This window comes from Acomys russatus, chromosome 13 (assembly GCF_903995435.1).
Source record: "Acomys russatus chromosome 13, mAcoRus1.1, whole genome shotgun sequence".
Classification (NCBI taxonomy): domain Eukaryota; kingdom Metazoa; phylum Chordata; class Mammalia; order Rodentia; family Muridae; genus Acomys; species Acomys russatus.
Window position 1 is genome coordinate 41,292,329 of NC_067149.1, and position 16,180 is coordinate 41,308,508.

General features: G+C 47.3%; 1 protein-coding gene across 2 annotated transcripts; it reads right to left on the reverse strand.

The window, feature by feature from the left end:
• Positions 1-1,323: 1,323 nt before the first annotated feature.
• On the reverse strand, positions 1,324-13,322 carry Sec13 (SEC13 homolog, nuclear pore and COPII coat complex component). 2 transcript variants are annotated; one of them, XM_051155096.1, is made up of 9 exons: positions 13,209-13,322; positions 10,416-10,460; positions 8,303-8,418; positions 6,008-6,159; positions 5,491-5,624; positions 4,138-4,271; positions 3,669-3,792; positions 2,899-3,045; positions 1,324-1,733 (listed from the first exon to the last, which is right to left on the reverse strand). In XM_051155096.1, exons 1-9 carry the CDS (start codon positions 13,209-13,211, stop codon positions 1,620-1,622), a joined length of 969 nt encoding a protein of 322 aa, XP_051011053.1. In that variant the 5' UTR covers positions 13,212-13,322; the 3' UTR covers positions 1,324-1,619. The 2 variants fall into 2 exon arrangements, with proteins under 2 accessions (XP_051011053.1, XP_051011054.1); XM_051155097.1 differs by lacking the exon at positions 13,209-13,322 and adding an exon at positions 13,147-13,165.
• Between the last annotated feature and the right edge of the window lie 2,858 nt (positions 13,323-16,180).

The window sequence follows — 16,180 nt, forward strand, 5'->3', positions numbered from 1 at the left end:
CTATTGCAGACAAGGCTGGCCTTGAATTTGTGGCAATCCTCCTGCCTCTGACTGGCATTACAAATATGCCCACCATGTCTGACTATCATCTTTCTTGGAACTTTCCCCTGTGTAGTACTATGAAGTTGTTCCATTGACTACCCTCCTGGGTGGATTCCAGAGATTGTTTCAACTACTGCTTTCTGGCCACATACCTTCCTAACCCTTTCAGGGTTTTAGGGTCATAATTTCACTTACTGCAGCCCTGTATCATCTTAACTAATCCTGAGGGGTTTAAGTTATAAGGAACCCCTGGTATTGACAGCAGCAAGGAGCATAGGAAGCCAGGATTGTCCTTAGGCTGATAGACTTCCCTGCATTCTCTTTGAGCTGAGCAGCACAAGAAAGTTCTTTCCCAAACTTTTTTCCTCATGCACATTGTGGAAGAAATGAATCTGTGGGTTTCATGCAATTTCTGGAGGGTGTGGGTTCTGTGAAGTGACTTGGGAGACTGTGTGGGCAGGTCCTGTCATTTCATTTCAGTTCCATTCAACATGTTATGGCAAGACAAGTTTGGCTCATGAAAAGTAAATGGATAGATTGGGGGGGGGGGGTCTTCTGCAGTTCTCCTGAGGTAACTGGCTAGTATCTACGTGAAGGTTTGGTATGAGTAAGACCAGGTTTGGAGGTGGACTAACTTTAATCTTGGCTTTTTCCTTAGCAAGTTGGTAAGTCATCTCTCCTTATATACTTATCTGAAATATAATGTGAAGGTCTACTAAGTAAAATAGGCTTCAGTAGGTGGTAGCTGCTGTTGTGACTGCTGTCAGGTGAGGGTTCCAAAACCTCTGCTGGGGGCTAGTACCTGGCTCAAGGTCAGTTAGGACCAGAACTTTGGTTTCCCATCATAACAGTATGTTAGAATGCCCAGGGCAGGGTTAACAGTCCTTGCCTGACATTTGGTTGGTCACCTGTAGTATGTGTTTGCATCTCAGACTCATTATTTTAATATTTTTAGTTTTTTGAGACGGTTTCTGTGTGTAGCCTTGGCTGTTCTGGACTCACTTTGTAGACCAGCCTGGCCTCGAACTCACAGTGATCTGTCTGCCTCTGCCTCCCGAGTGCTGAGATTAAAGGTGTGCCCCACCATGCCTGGCTTTCAGAACCATTTTTTAGGGAGAAGTCATCAATCCCATCCTATGGAGTAAATATACAGAGGGGGCTACTACCTATTTGCAGAAGCTCCTGTTATATAGTGCTGGGTGGGGCCTGGAACATGGCTTACACAGGTGTGTACAGCAGCCCATTTTGGGCAGATGCAGTGTGTGGGATGACACAATAAAGTTACTATGCAATGTGATTTTTATTAGCTTGGAAACAGCCTGAACCAAAAAAGATAGTTAAAAATGGCCAAAAATATTTAAAAATAATAGTCATTTGTTTCTAACATGAATACTTTCAGCTGGACATTAAATTACTAAACACATGGATCCCAGTAAGGCAGGTAAGCACCCATGTTGCATCTGTGGGCACTCTTGGATGTGGAATCTTGGGAGCATTTGAACCCTCCTTCCCAGTTGTTTGGATGTTGTTCTAGAGCAGGCAGTCCTGGAAACAGGAAGACCAGGCTGCCTATGTTGTCACTGCTCATTCTGTTGACCCTCTGTGATGGAGGCTGACACGGAACCCTGGCCCTTGTTGACGTCACTGATGCACACCCACTGTCCGTCCACCGACTCTTTCCACAGGGTCACCTGCAAGTTAGTACACAAAGTTACAGGTCTACCCTGTTTGTGCTGCTCTTCAGCTTCATCCTCAGTGCAAACACAGAAGCCATGGGAAAATGCATTTACCTTTCACTATATTTACTCAAAACACATGTTACTGAGCACAGTAGAATAGCATACATGGAATGCTGCTTTAACTAGACTGACAGTGAGAGAAGATGCATGTGGCTCAGAGCAGGCCAGGAGTGGGCTATGTCACCACTATGTCAGCACAAGTTAGGATACAACTACTATATGTGGGATCACTGCAGAACAAATAGTTGAAAAGGTATGTTCCTGGAGAGAAATTGAGTGGTTGCTCTCTAACAACATTGTCCTGTGGCTCCTCAGAAGTGCATCGCCTTGTGCACTCACCTGCACCTGTCACACACAGGGTGAGGAGTGGCCTGAGAAGGCAGGCTGTAAAATGCCTCAGGAATTCTAATTTAAATACCAGGTCCTGACTCTGTTACAAACAAATGAAGGGATGACTTTGCTTTGAGATGGAGCCTGCAAGTCTGTGCTGGAACTACTGCAGAGCAAAAAGGCTACCTACAGAGGGTGTGAAGAGATGTTTGTTCATTCATCTCTTAGCAATGAACAAAGGTGTCTTATGTATTAGCTGTAAAAAGGGAAGCCATTTTGCTAAATGAAAAAGACAAAGTATAGTGGGTAGTGAAATGAGCTAGCTAGTGGATATTGAGTTTGTTTTACAAGCTTAAGAGTTCTGGAGGTCAGTTTTGTAGGTCAACACATAGCACTTAATCATTACAAAAGTTTTTTTAAAAAAAAGTACCTATTTTGCTAGTTCCAGAAAATAATGGAGGTGTTCCCTACTTTCCTTATTCCGTCCTGTGTTGGTCTTCCCAATGGGCACTTGGCTCATAGCAGAAGCAGGTGGTGGAGACATAGGAGATGGTAAAAGTCCCTTAGGAAAGAGCCTCATGATCTCCTTTCAGAGCCCAGGCTACATTTCAGCTATATAACCCTTCTTTTTTCTATGTAACAGGGGACACAGGACCTCAGAGGGTTGAGAGACTGAGATACAATCACAGATCCACCTCTGTGATTAGGTGGGACCCTTTACTGTACATGTAATCAAGTGAAAAAACATTAGGGACTTTATGCTTATCCCCCTGGTAATGGGACGTACCTTGTTGTCTCCACCCGACACGGCCAGGATGTTTGCTGTGATGGACCAGCTCACGTGCCACACAACATCATTGAACTTATGTAGGAGTTTGGGTGACCACATATTGCCTGAGGCATCATCGCAGGTCCAAATAAACACTCGACCATCCTAGGGAAAGACACACATGAGGAGATGGGGTACAAGCATTCTCCCCACGGAGTCATCTGTACCTGCAGAGAAAGGGCAGCCACACTAAAGAGTCTATTCCAGAGTACTGTTTCTGATGCTTTTATCCTGAACACATTCAGAGCCAGGGGCTCTGGATTCTGTGGTTTCAGGGACGAACAGGGAATTGCTATGGGTAGTCTTTTTCTTCCTGCTTGGCTAGTCTTTCTCATATGAATAGGGACTGCCATCTTTTAAACCAAGCTCAGAGACCAAACAGACAAATGAACAAACAAGATCAACTTCCAATAAAACACTAACAGACCCTCTGGAAGCCCTTTCCTCTTATCTCTCATCCCAGTGATGACAGGAAGTAAGAGATGGTAGTCTGGGAAGAGTGACTAATTTCTGGGTACCTCCATCCACCTACATGAGGGTCAAGAGGGACCTGCTTGGTGATAGTTTTAAAGCTACATTTCACTATACACTGGCCCTATAGGTTCCTCTTGTTCTCTGCCCAGGTCTATAAACATGTCTGCTGCCTGCCTTCCCCTTTCTGAAGACCTTTCCCTTTGGGCAGATTGGCAGGAACTCAGGGATGGGATGCTCTCACAGGGTGGGCTGACCTGAGAGCAGCTGGCAATGGTGCTGGTGGGCAGGCCAATGGAGGGGGCCCAGGCAACATCTCGAACCCAGTCACTGTGTGCCTCTAGCTTCTGCTCCTCCTTCCACTGGCCATCTTCCTCCTCCCTGCAGAAGAAACCAGAGCAGGGAATGCAGTGGCAAGCAGGCAGGCATTCCCATCCTGGCTGAAGAGTCCACCTTTCATGTTCTCTCCAATAAGAACAATGAGTGGAATTCTGCTTAGCTCACTAAGCTGTCCATAAAGACCCCAGGAAATGACCTTTCCTCCAAAGTTTGGGGAATACTGAAAGAGCTTAGAACAAGGTGTTTGAAGAAGGAAGTCCTAACAGATTGAAAACATACACTTACAGATAGAGGGAATGGTAACCTTGCTGCTTGTATACTCTGGCTGAACAATGACAGGCAGACTAGAAATGCCCTTTAGAAGAGATGCCCACACAGTTCACTGACCTCCACAGCTTGATAAGGTTATCACAGCCACCTGATGCAAACTTCTTGATGTAATTGGGTTTCTGCCCTGATGGTTGGTCTATAAGGCTTCCAGGAACAACAGCAGGGGCCCAACTGACAGCATTACAGCCAATCTGCAGAGGGACCATGTGGTGAGGCTGTGTTCTCACACAGCATGGAAAATTATCCCATGGATTCCTGGTGATTTCCCTCTAGTCAGGACTTTGGTTACAGCACACAGATAATGTGATGAACAAGAATTAGACACTGACATGTTCTTGTAATACCAGCATGGGAGGCAGGATTAGGGGACATGGGATAAGCAGATTGCTTAAGGCCACTGGCCAACCAGCCTAGCCAAATCCAGTAGGAGACCCTGTCTCAAAAAATGTGAAGGGCAACAAGGAAAGACACAGCTGCACACACCCATACTGCTAACGTGTGTGTGCGCGCGCGCGCACGCACGCACGCGCACACACACACACGAGAGAGAGAGAGAGAGAGAGAGAGAGAGAGAGAGAGAGAGAAGGGATTAGCCTTAAAGGCACACCAACAGATTTATAAAAACAAAACAAAAAAAAAAAAAAAACACACAAACAAAACCCAAAAACAAACAAACAAAAAAAAACCAAAAAACCCTAAAGGCCAGGAGGGCATAAAGTACTATGTTTCAAGTCCTGAAAGAAAATAGATTACAGTGCAGAATCAAAGAAATGAGTTTGTGGTAAGTGCATTAAGACTCAGCCATAAGACTAGCCTTGTCAGTGGTGGAGAGTCCTATGCCAGAGGGGAAGAAAGATTACTCTCAGAGCACATGGACAATAAACATGACTAGAAAAGTAGACATGTAAATAAGAAACAATACAGTGAGTCATCAAAACAGATGAGCTAGAGAAGGTGCTATCAAAGGGGACTCAAACTAGATAACTTTTCATAGTAACTCTGATCATGGTTTACTTAAGTTTTCTTTTTGGTGTTAGTATCTAGCTATGTAGTCTAGGCTGGGCTTTCTACCTTGGTTTCCCAGTGTAAATTATCTTAATTAAAAGACAGGCCAGAGTGGGGAAGATGGCTGAGTAAGTACTTAAAAAGAATGAAAACCTGAATGTGACTGTACTCTTACACTTTTATCCCCAACCTGGGAGCTTACTAGAGAACCCAGTGCCACCTCTGCCTTGGGCTGAGATGGCTGGTGCAGCTGCTGTCCTTCAGTGCAGAGGGTCCAGCATGTCTAACCTATGACTCCTCCCAGCCACCACTCAGCAGGAACAACCAGTCTCCTCCTGAGAGCACAGAGGACTTTAGCACAACAACTATGCTCTTCTCCATGCAAAAGTGAGGGGCTGGACTCACCGTGTGAGCATTGTTGATTTTCTTCACTTCCCACTGGCCTTCCCCTGTATAGGTCAGCAGGGAGATGGCCCCATCTGAGCTCCCACAGGCCAGGATCAGGCCGTAGTCATGAGGGGCCCAGCACACAGAGTTCACTGTGGAAAGGAGGCACAGTAAGCAGCTTTTATCCTACAGCTACTATTTTGCTAAATTCTTAGAAAAACCACAGAGATTGCCAGCAGCCAGTTGACATTTGGCCAAATAAGGACAAATTAACACTTAGCATTTCCTAACTCTGTCTTCACAAAATGAGAAAGAAGGGCACCCTGAGATTCAAGGCTGGGTCTTGGGAAGCCTCACTATTCTTATTAAACCTCTTCCTCTGGATTGGATTTGGGTCTTAGGGACTGACCTCAGCTGTGGCCACACTAGTGGAAAGCCAACAAATGTCCAAAAGGGGAGGGAGCCTGGGATGTGACCAGAGCAGGGGCCCTTCCTACTCACAGGACCCTCCAACGCACCTGCCAATTTTACATACCTGAGGAGTCATGTCCTGAATGCTCATGGGTCTTCTCCCAAGTGCCATTTTCTTCTTTCCAGATAATGACTTTCCGGTCATAGGAACAGGAAGCCAGGATATTGCCATACATAGGGTGAGCCCAGGCCACTTGCCATACTGGCCCCTCATGTCTGCAAGGGAGGAGATCAGAGGCTGCTCAGAGGGTCAGGAGACCCACAGTGCTACTTCCCTTTGGAGAGACAACAGAATATTCCCACTGTCTTAGTTTTTTGAGGCAGAGTCTCACACTATGTAGCTCAAGTTAGCCTTGAGTTTATCATCTTCCCAAATGCTAGGACAAAAGGTATGTGTCACCATACCTATTGGCCTATGTTCTACCAGGTTTAGAATGAGAACTCTGTATCTTGAAATGAGTTACTAAACATCAAATTGCCTCTTCACCAAAGCCCAGTAGTAAGTGGCAGGGTTAACCATCATAATGAGCACAATGATATTCTCAGACAGCTACATGTAAGACGGAAACATCTGACTTTTGGTGACAAAGTCAGGTCTATAGTCATTACTGGAGTTTCCAGCCTACATCCACAAAACAAACAAAAAACAAAGGAAATGGTAAAGTCAGAATCATACAAATAAATGTGATTGTTTTCCCATCCCAGTTCATCTGACCTTGGAGTCTCTTCACAGAATGCTTGTAGGCCCAGACAACCAGGTTAGGAACCCACACTATGTGAAAAGTGCTGCTGGAAAGCAGAACCATGACCATGAAAATGAGCCAAGACCTCAAGGGTCAGTGGAGGAGGGAAAAGTAAACATCTGCCATGGCAAAGAGGCAAACAACAGGATGTATGAAGTTTGTCTTATGGGTCCAGAGAAATGACCCAGTGGGTAAAGAAAGCACTTGGGTAAGTCTGAAGACCTGAGTTCAATCCCTAGAATCCATGGAAAGGGGGAAGGAGAGAACTCTGCAAAGTTGTCTTCTTACTGCCACATATGAGGCTGCTTGCGTGCCCCTCTCATGATCATATTTCCTAAATGACACTTCAGGTCAAAGGTCAAACATGTGCAGGATGGTAGTATATAACGTTCATTGCTTCTAACATGGCACTGGTTACTGAGGATGGGCCCTGAATAGAGTCAGGATTATCCTATCTGGGGTTAAGCAGAGGAGGGCTCCAAAGGGCAAAGTGCCTCACTTGCCCTGGTCTCCTGGTAGTAGAGCTAAGAATCATACCTGGATGCACCCTTACTTGCACCCCTGCTAAGGCCAGAGGCTCTAAGCATCCTCATTGCTGAATGCAGTCTGTGATTACTCTGGATTTGTACTTTGACCCTTCCTCCCATGCCTGAGAATCCAGCTATCTGAGACTATTTTTTTTTTCCTGCAGAGTTCTCATCAGTGATAGACTTTTATTTTATATAGTTACAACTGTAACCCACTGGCCTGGAAGAGACCTCAGCCATCAGCAGGTTAAGCTTTCCAGTACAGACCACAGGAGAGCCAAGGTCATCCAGCTGGTGTGGGGTAGGGACAGAAGCACCCTTTGTTGACCAGGGTCCTACCAAATGTTCTCTAACCCTGTCCCCCACAAAACAGAAAAACAAAACAGCGCATTAAAAAAACGCATCTCCTCGCCAGTCCACAGCTTAATATTTCTAAGGAACCAAAACCGGCCACCCCAACGTGCCGCGGAGAGGGGGCGAGGAAGGCCACCATCTTATTTCCTCCGGCAGGACTCTACCCATTTTCACACAACACGCCTACCCATATGGACGCACAAGGAAGGACCGTGAGCCACTGGTGACCCTGCCGGCCCAGAAGGTTCCAGCAATGAATTAAAAACCCAGAATCGAGATGCATAGAAAGAGGGCTACCCGGGCTGGACCTGCCACGCTGGGCGGGTCCTCCTTACCCCTAGGCGCGCCCACACCTGCGTCGATATAAGCGGCCAGGGGCCGCGACCCTCCACCCGCGTCCCGTCTCAAGCGCGTCCAGCCTCAGAAGAGCCGCTGGGCACGAGCTGTGAGTCCACAAAGACCACTGCCTGGGTTCCCGGTGTCCGCTATACCGACCGGGGGCTGCGCCACACGTGCCTTGGCAGGCAGGTGCCGCTGCTTGGCTTTGCAGCTTCTGGGGCCTATGCTTCGCCGCCTCCGTGCGCATGCTAGGGAGGGAGCGCTGGCTAGCTGCCAGCCCGGGGCCTGAGCCCAAGCCCGCCCCCGGCGCCGCCGCCACGATGGAGCCCATTCTGCCCCCAGATGGCCAGTTCCCCTGCGCGGCTGCTGAGGCTCTGAGACCATTTCTAAGCTTACCCTCTGAGGTCTGCGATGAGGATCTGCCCTCCATTTCGCACATCAAAGATTTTGACGGACCTGTCCGAGGAGCAGGTTGCTAGGCGGGTGCCATAATAGTCCATCTGTGCATCATGCTGTAAGAGGAGCACAACCGGGGAAGCCTGGAGGATGGTGGGTAGACACCTAGCCAGAGGCTAGGACACACCACACCCTACCCAAACTCAGTCTATCTGCATCGTGTTGCAAGGGGAAGGCAACTGAGGAAGCGGGTGAAGTAGTCAGGGCCTAGAATAGACCAGAATCTACCCAAACTGCTCTCAAAGACTCATCGCCCCTAGACAAGAAGCTAGAATGTTGATATTCTCACTTCAGTGCCAGGCAATGTCCTTCTGGAAGAGACTAAACAAGCCATACTGAGCTGGTTGTCCAGGCCCTTCATGCACCCCTTCCAATCCTGTTCTGTGAGAGGGCACAGGAGGAAAAACTGACTTCTGCCCTCTGTCGCCTTTCAGGCCCTGTCCTGATTGCAGGCTCCATGGGCTATTGGGCAAGATACCCTAAGGTTCAGCTTAGCCCCAGGCCCCAAGGCTAATAATGGAAAATAGGCCTTAGATTACTTCAGACTCCTCTCTGAGGCACTGTGGACCTGGACATAGGGTTCCACACAGATATGTGATCCTTTTATTGCACCAAAGTCCTGGATAGTCTGGGGACCTTCTTCCTAGCAATGTGCCCACTACCCCAGACTCCACACCCATGGGAAGCAATGCTTAAGTATCACTGCTCCCATGGAACCAACTTTGATACCTACTGGATACACAAGCTAAGGCTAGCTGCTGCCTCAGTTCTGGGCCTATTTCTGCAGTACATTGTATGGTCTCTTTCAACACTAATCCTATGCTGGCTGGCTCACCTATCCAAGTGCTTGCTGCTTTCCTATCTGTCCCATCCTGCAGGTTTCAGGAAATGTCAGCTATCAACTGGAACAGTTATAACTTTTCAAAGAAGGTGCTGTATGGAATGAAATTAACATGACAGTCCTTTGTCACCTCTGTACTCAAGTATAAGGATTCTTCTGGAAGGTTATCTTTCTACTGCGTCAGGCTTTGCTCTCCTGGTAACCCTTTTTAGCAGAGTACTATCATACTGGGGAAAAAGGTATAGTATCTAGGTTGGAGATTCTATCTCCTTAGCTTATATGTTGTACAACCTTTGAAAAATTAGCTTAGTTCTTTACCCTTCAGTTTTCTTACCGTTAGAAGGGGCTAACAAGCACACTGGCTGCAATGGTCCTTAAAGGCTTAAGGTACTGAATGGAAAGTACTTAGGTGTAATGGCAGATTTAGTAAGTGTGTAAATGTTTCTAACTGCATCATCTGGTCCCCAGGAGGAAACTAAGTTGGGGCACTGGCAAGGTGTTTAGATTGGGTCTTATTGCCCTTGAGCCCACACCAGCTCCATCCAGGTTGTTTCACAGCTAAACCAGCAACATGTACAGGTTTGCATTAGAAGCCCAGAGCAAGTGCCCGTAGTCAGGCTGGGAGGTCAGGGATCTCATTGGAAAGACTGAGGTCACCGGGCCTGGGCCCTGCTCAAAGGCTGCCGGCACTATTGGCTCCAGGAAGCGAGCTGAGTTTTCCAGTTGGAGACTTCAACCTCTGTACCTTCCCCAGTAGCTCTACACTGTGTCCTCTACTGGCCTCTCAAGAAACGCCCTGAGTAATGACTTGAGGCTCAAGGGCATGAGTGGCCTACTCTCTGGGGCAGAAGTCTATCAGCCTCCGCTGTAGGCTTTTTTCACTGTGGCTGCCAGACTTCCTACTCTCCTTCATTAGCTTCCTTTCAATGGAGCTAAGAAGACAGTGGGAAGATGACTGCCAAACCTCTACAGCCTTACTCTCAGAGCCGGGTACTGTGCTGGCCAAAGATTGATGGGCCTGAGATGCACAGCAGAACCAGGTTCTCATGGCAGAGACAAGCCACTGTCAAAACCCTGCCAACTCAGAAGTCATGTAGAAGAAAGAGTAAACCCTGGAGGCTATGGCCTGCTGGGAACTAATTCACAGTCCAAATTCCCACTGAAGGAAATGTTCATGTCCAGGCTTAGGAGAAGGGCTGAATGGATACTTACAATCATGTCCTCATGAGAGGTGTCCACGGTGTTAATTACTGACACCTAGAACAAAGACATCCTGTGAATTCACTGATAGCAGCCACAATAGTCAACTATCCCTAAGTTCTTAGGGGCATTCCTTCACTCATTCACTCATTTACTGATATGCTCATTTTATGACCTCTTCAATCATGAAACTCGCTCTCATTATGTAGTTCAGGCTGGCCTTGAACTCAGTATCCTCCTGCCTCAGCCTCCCAAATGCCAGGATATATGTGCATTTTTACTTGCAGCTAAGGACCTTCTTTGAGCACTGCATGAAGGACTGCACAGTTTGAAGTGGAATGGCAGTTCCTGCCTCAGAGAAGTTCAAGTGTAAACAACCTGCCAGTAGCCATACTGTGGTTTGTGTGGGCAGGAGGAGCCCAAGATGAGGAGTATACACAGCTGCCTTAAGTGATGAGAACTTTGTTGCTGAGGGAGAAGATAGAATCCAAGCATTAAAGGATTCCACAGGCACTGACAGTCTGAGAACGTGAGGCCAGTGAGCCTGGCAGCAGGCCAGGCAGCTCTCAGCGGTGAGGTGGAATCCGCAGGAGCAGAGTTCACATTCCTTTTCCACATGGCTCAGACAATTATGACCAACAGGTTATCACTCAAGATCAGGACTCGATTTCAATTGCTTCCCACACTACTCTCTGGCCTACTATGAACTGTGAAAGGGCTGCTTAGACTTTCACCTATCAAGACCCAGGTTTGATAGTTTGTTGAGGCAGAAAACAGCTGCGATGGCCAGCGATCTCACCACTCATTTTAAATCAATCTCCCTTGACCCAGCTAGCTAGAGTGTGATGCACACAAAAGCCCTGGACTGCTATGTTACTTCTATGCAGGAGAAGGTAGGCTCCCTTGAAGTATCTGTAGCTTTGACATAGTCTCGGTCTGTCTTATTACATAGTTCTGGCTGGCCAACAACTCACTGTGTAGAACAGGCTGGCCTCAAACTCCGAGATTCACCTGTCTCTGCTGGGATTAAGCTATCATATCCCTCAGCTTTGAACCTCTTTATTTAGCACAATGTTTTACAGATAGAAAGAACTCAGTAACTACCCACTGAATTAATAAGTAACATTTGGCTCAGAGAGAAAACTGGACTGAAAAGGTGGCTTCGATTTGAGATTGACATTTCTCACCATTTCACGTATGTCACCTTTTCCAGTGCAAACCTTATAGTTACGAAGCCTGCCTCTTCAAGACAGATGTGGTGATGCAGGTCCTTAACACTTTGGAATCTCAGGAGGGTGGGTCAAGAACTCTAGGCTAGCCTCGGCTACTTTCCAGAAAGGTAGGCCCTCCCTGGGAAAGTATGGCAGCAAGGCATTCAGAAGGCACACACTTCAGCAGTACAGGTTTTCTTGAGAATTCTAAATGCTCTAAAATGTGGGCTTGAAGGTCTTGCAAAGACTGGAAGAACAGCAATTGAACCTGCCTGCAGACAGTGACATTTTCCCTTGAACACTGAGAGGCAACAGAAAGACCAAGCAACCCAAGAAACCAGTGAAGAGAAAACTGAAGCTACACTGCCGCAAACAAATCTAGCTACCAACCCTCTAAAATCTAGCCCACAGTACAAGCTGCCATATTACTGCCCCCCGCCCCCAACCCCAAACACACACACAGCAATATAAGGCTGGGAGTGTGCTCAAGAATTCCCACCAGCCAGACTAGCTGAAGGAAAAGTAATTTGACATTGGTGACCCGAAGGATCTTTGAGAGCTGACATTTCTTTCTGACTACTCTCACCCAGCAGCCACGAGTTGTGATCCACACTTTGCGATGCTATGTGTTTTAAAGCTCTGACACTTATGTGGTTACTGAAACACGGTAAGAAACAGCACTCAAAACAATTTCAGCTCGTCAGAATCGCACCAGTTACAAATTTAGAAGAAACCAGCATAAGAGCCTCCCAATTAGCCGGAGGTAGCGGGGCACGCTTCTAATCCCAGCACTTGGGAGGCAGAGGTAGGCAGATCTTTGTGAGTTCAAGGCCAGCCTGGTCTACAAAATGAGTTCCAGGACAGCCAGGGCTGTTACACAGAGAAACCCTGTCTCGAAAACAAACAACAGCAACAGCAACAAAAAGTCCCCAACTCAGCAACATAACAGCCAAAAGTCAACAGAAGAGGGACCCAGCTCCCTGAACCGCTGTGCCGACCAGGGTCTAAACTAAGACTTGCAGCGGCTGGTTCTCAGTCAATTACTCAGCGACTCGGGGCAGTTAAGATACACCACAGATACCAAAGAAGTTCAAAAAGAAAAATAAAAAGCCGAGACGATGCCACTCAGCTAGGTCTCTCCTCAGTTTCCGGAAGGGTCCATCACACCTGGGAGCCTTGTGCCCAAGCAACTGATCCCCCGCACCACTTTTGCTGGGGTAGTAGGTGGCAGGAACGAATGATTAGGGTTTGGATCCTAGCTTGCCACTGCCAGAGCAAGTGTTGATGATAGCAGCGCCTGCTCCTCAGGCTACGCACAGGCAGGGGTTGTAAGAGATAGTGGGAACGTGCTAAGTCTAGTTAGACAGCAGCTCCTACGATAGCGTAGGATTTTTTCTTCTCCCAATTACACAGGACAAGACACGAGATGAGCAGGAGGTGGCACAACACTCCAGGCCTCTGAGTTCCGGAAGGCCTAGCAACCTTGCCATAAGCTCCCGCTCAGAGACCCACAGTTGGCAGGACATGCAAACCTTGAGGAGCTGAGGGTGGATGGCCCGAAGGCCGCGGCTATCGCCCGGACCGCAACACTCACCATCGCGGCGGCAGCGGCGACTCACGGCCCAGGACGTGGCAGCTCAGAACGCTTCACTTCCTGCGCCGGCCCGCAGCCCGCAGACCGTCACCCAGGAGCTTCCGGTCAGCAACACACTCGACTCACACAAAGGTTCCGCGTCTTCTAGAATCCGCGTCCGGCCCTCCCGCGGTTCCGCCATTACCTTGACCAAGTGTGGGGCTCTAGGTGCTATGGCAACACATATCGCGGGATTTTATAACTTGAAGCTGTCACTAGCACATTTTCTATCTAGATCAAGCTTTTCTGCTTCCCGAGATGCATACATAAAATGACTAGTGATTACAGCTTCGCCCTTTTCTGCTGATTCTGTGTCCCGCTGGTATATCACGAACGTTGTAGAGGTTAATTTCGTTAGTGGACTAGGCTAATGCTTTATTGGGTCTTTGGCAGGACAGCTCTGCTATAGGGCCGATGTCCTCAGAGATCCCAGACTTCCAGAGGGATCCTCTGGGATTCTGGAAGTCCTGTATAGAGATCAGAACCCAACCTTCCCCCCCTCCCCCCACCAGTGTCTCCGATCTGCAGCTTTTTAAAAGGCAAGGCAGTCTCTAATCCCAGGGACTCTTGACTGTTCCAAGGGAGGGCAACTGGAGACCCCGACTCCTTGCCCCTAGCTTTTGGTTTTCCACACAAGGAATGTAAGGGCGTGTGTGTGGTGGTGGTGGAGGAGGAGAAGCTGCACAGCAGCTAGCTCCTCAGATGCACAGCAGCTCCTCAGATGCACATGGCCCCATCCTCCACCCACTTCAGACACTTAGAAGCCAAGTGGTCCAGAGTGGAACCTGCACTCTGCCACCAGTTAAGTAAAAATCGTTTCTGGTCCTATGTTGAAACTGGGATTAAAAACCTTGACTGGAGATATCTACCAACAAGATGTCTAAACTTGAGCAATATAAAGGGTTTTGAGGAAGGGCCAGGAGAGTGGCGGCTTTATATCCACCCCTCACCTCACTGCAGCACCTTTGAGATTTTTTTTTTTTTCTCCAGTGGGGAAGTATTGCAGGGATGTGAAGAGGTGGTACTTAGGGTAAAACAGAAAATAAACTTGAGGGAGCTCCTTAGCCTTTTATTCTGCAAGGCCCAGGCCCCTCTGTAGATGTACCACCAATCCTTCAACTGATTGGGCCAAGTTTCTTTTCTCAGAGCTTTACTCTTCAGTGAAAAGTGGTGACAGTGGGCATCTTACATGTAAATATAATACATTAGGTGTCATTGCTATTGAGGAAATTTCCTGCTATAAATCCTGAAGCAGAAGACTTTGAGGATCTGGGATAATCTTCAGCAATTTAGGATATTTGTAGGTAGATTGAAAGGCATGGTTATAAAGCTTTAGAGTGCTGACTCTGGCTGAAGATGTAAGTTATCAGAACCTCATCTTCTATTTCTGAGGGCTTATTCTTTTTGCCTCTTTGAGTGGCTGTCTCCTTCTGTGTTATGTGAGAAGCATAGCACAGGTAAAGTATCTTTTATCTGAAGTACTTGAGACCAGCAGTGTTTTATTTTGGTTTTGTGAATATTTGTATATTCATGAGATATTCTGGGATGGGATCCAAGTCTGATTACAAAGTTCATATGTTTTATATACTCTTACACACATAATTGGAATTCACATATATTTAATAATTGTGTGTCCAAAGCAGAGTTTGGTGGTGTGGGGTTTCCTGCGTGTGGTATCATGTTGGCACTCAGAAAGTTCCAGATTTTCAAATTCAGGATGCTCACCTGTAATACCCACTCTCAAAATTGATGTTGGTTTAAATAAACCTGGGTCCTAAAACTGTGTTTGGGAATCAGATGGAGCCACTGATCTGGGGACCAGTTCAACTTGTGAAGAGCTGGGATTTTGTGTATATAACTTAAGTTTGTTACTCAGTCTGGCACATTTCCTTTTGTGTGAGAGGTTTGCCACATTCAAATTACTTGGTGTGTTGGTTAGTTTTATTTTTTTGTTTGGTTAGGTTTGGTTTTGCCAACTTGACACAAGCCAGGGTCATCTGAGAAAAAGGAATTTCACTGAGTATTTTCATCAATCCAATTGGCTCATAGGCTAATCTGTTGGGGTATTTTCTTTTTTTAAAATTAGTGACTGATGTGGGAGAGCCCAGCCCACTGTGGTTGGTGACACCCCTAGGTAGGTGGTTCTTGGCAGTAATAAAATACCAGGCCACGAAGACCAGGCCAGTAAGCACCAGTCCTCCACAATCTGTGCTTTGGTTCTTGTGTCCAGTTCCTGCCCTGCTTGAGCTCTTGCCTTGACTTCAGTGATAACCGTGATTAGGATACGCAAGCCAGACACGCCCTTTCAACCTCAAGTTTCTTTTGGCCATTGTGTTTTATCACAGCAATAGAATGCAAGCTAAAACACTAGGGTACCAGGTTCCTCTTTGTTTTCTTCCTCCTCCGTAAGCAGTGCCACCTTTAATTTGTATCCACATTTTCTGCCCTTTACCTCTGGTTTATGTCCGACCACAGTCAGGCTACTCACAGTTTCCTCCAGGTGCCTCCTTCCTCCTCTCTGCCACTTTGCCTCTCAGTAACTCTTTTCTTCCTGAGACCTTTCCTCCAAAGTCTCTCTGAGGTGACTCCTGGGAGGTCCCTCAAAGGTCTGATCTAGAGCAAAATGTCTTTCCCAACCAGAGACTCAACTTTCCCAAGTTCAAATCAATAGAGAGTGGGGACCCAGCTGTCCTTCGGAAAAAGGCTTTGGGATGGTTACCATGCCTGCATTTTCACGTGTGCATTTATTGTTATTGCTTAGTATAGTGTTGAAAAGGCAGACAAATCCTGTTAGTTACAAAGAGCACAAGCCAGAGATACAGAGAAATAAAGAGTGTACAATAAGAGCACAGTCACTTCCCAGCCCCGATTGTCCCAGAGCCCCCCAGAGCCCAGGCAGCTTATGGAAGCTGGAGGCGGCACCATTCCCTCGC

Excerpts from the sequence above, each read along its gene's own strand:
- Sec13 (XM_051155096.1), bottom strand. Across the intron at positions 6,160-8,302 it reads CTCATCGCAGACCTCAGAGG|ACATGAGGGGCCAGTATGGC; the intron begins GTAAGCTTAGAA and ends CCTCCCTTGCAG. Across the intron at positions 3,793-4,137 it reads AACCTTATCAAGCTGTGGAG|GGAGGAGGAAGATGGCCAGT; the intron begins GTCAGTGAACTG and ends TTTCTTCTGCAG.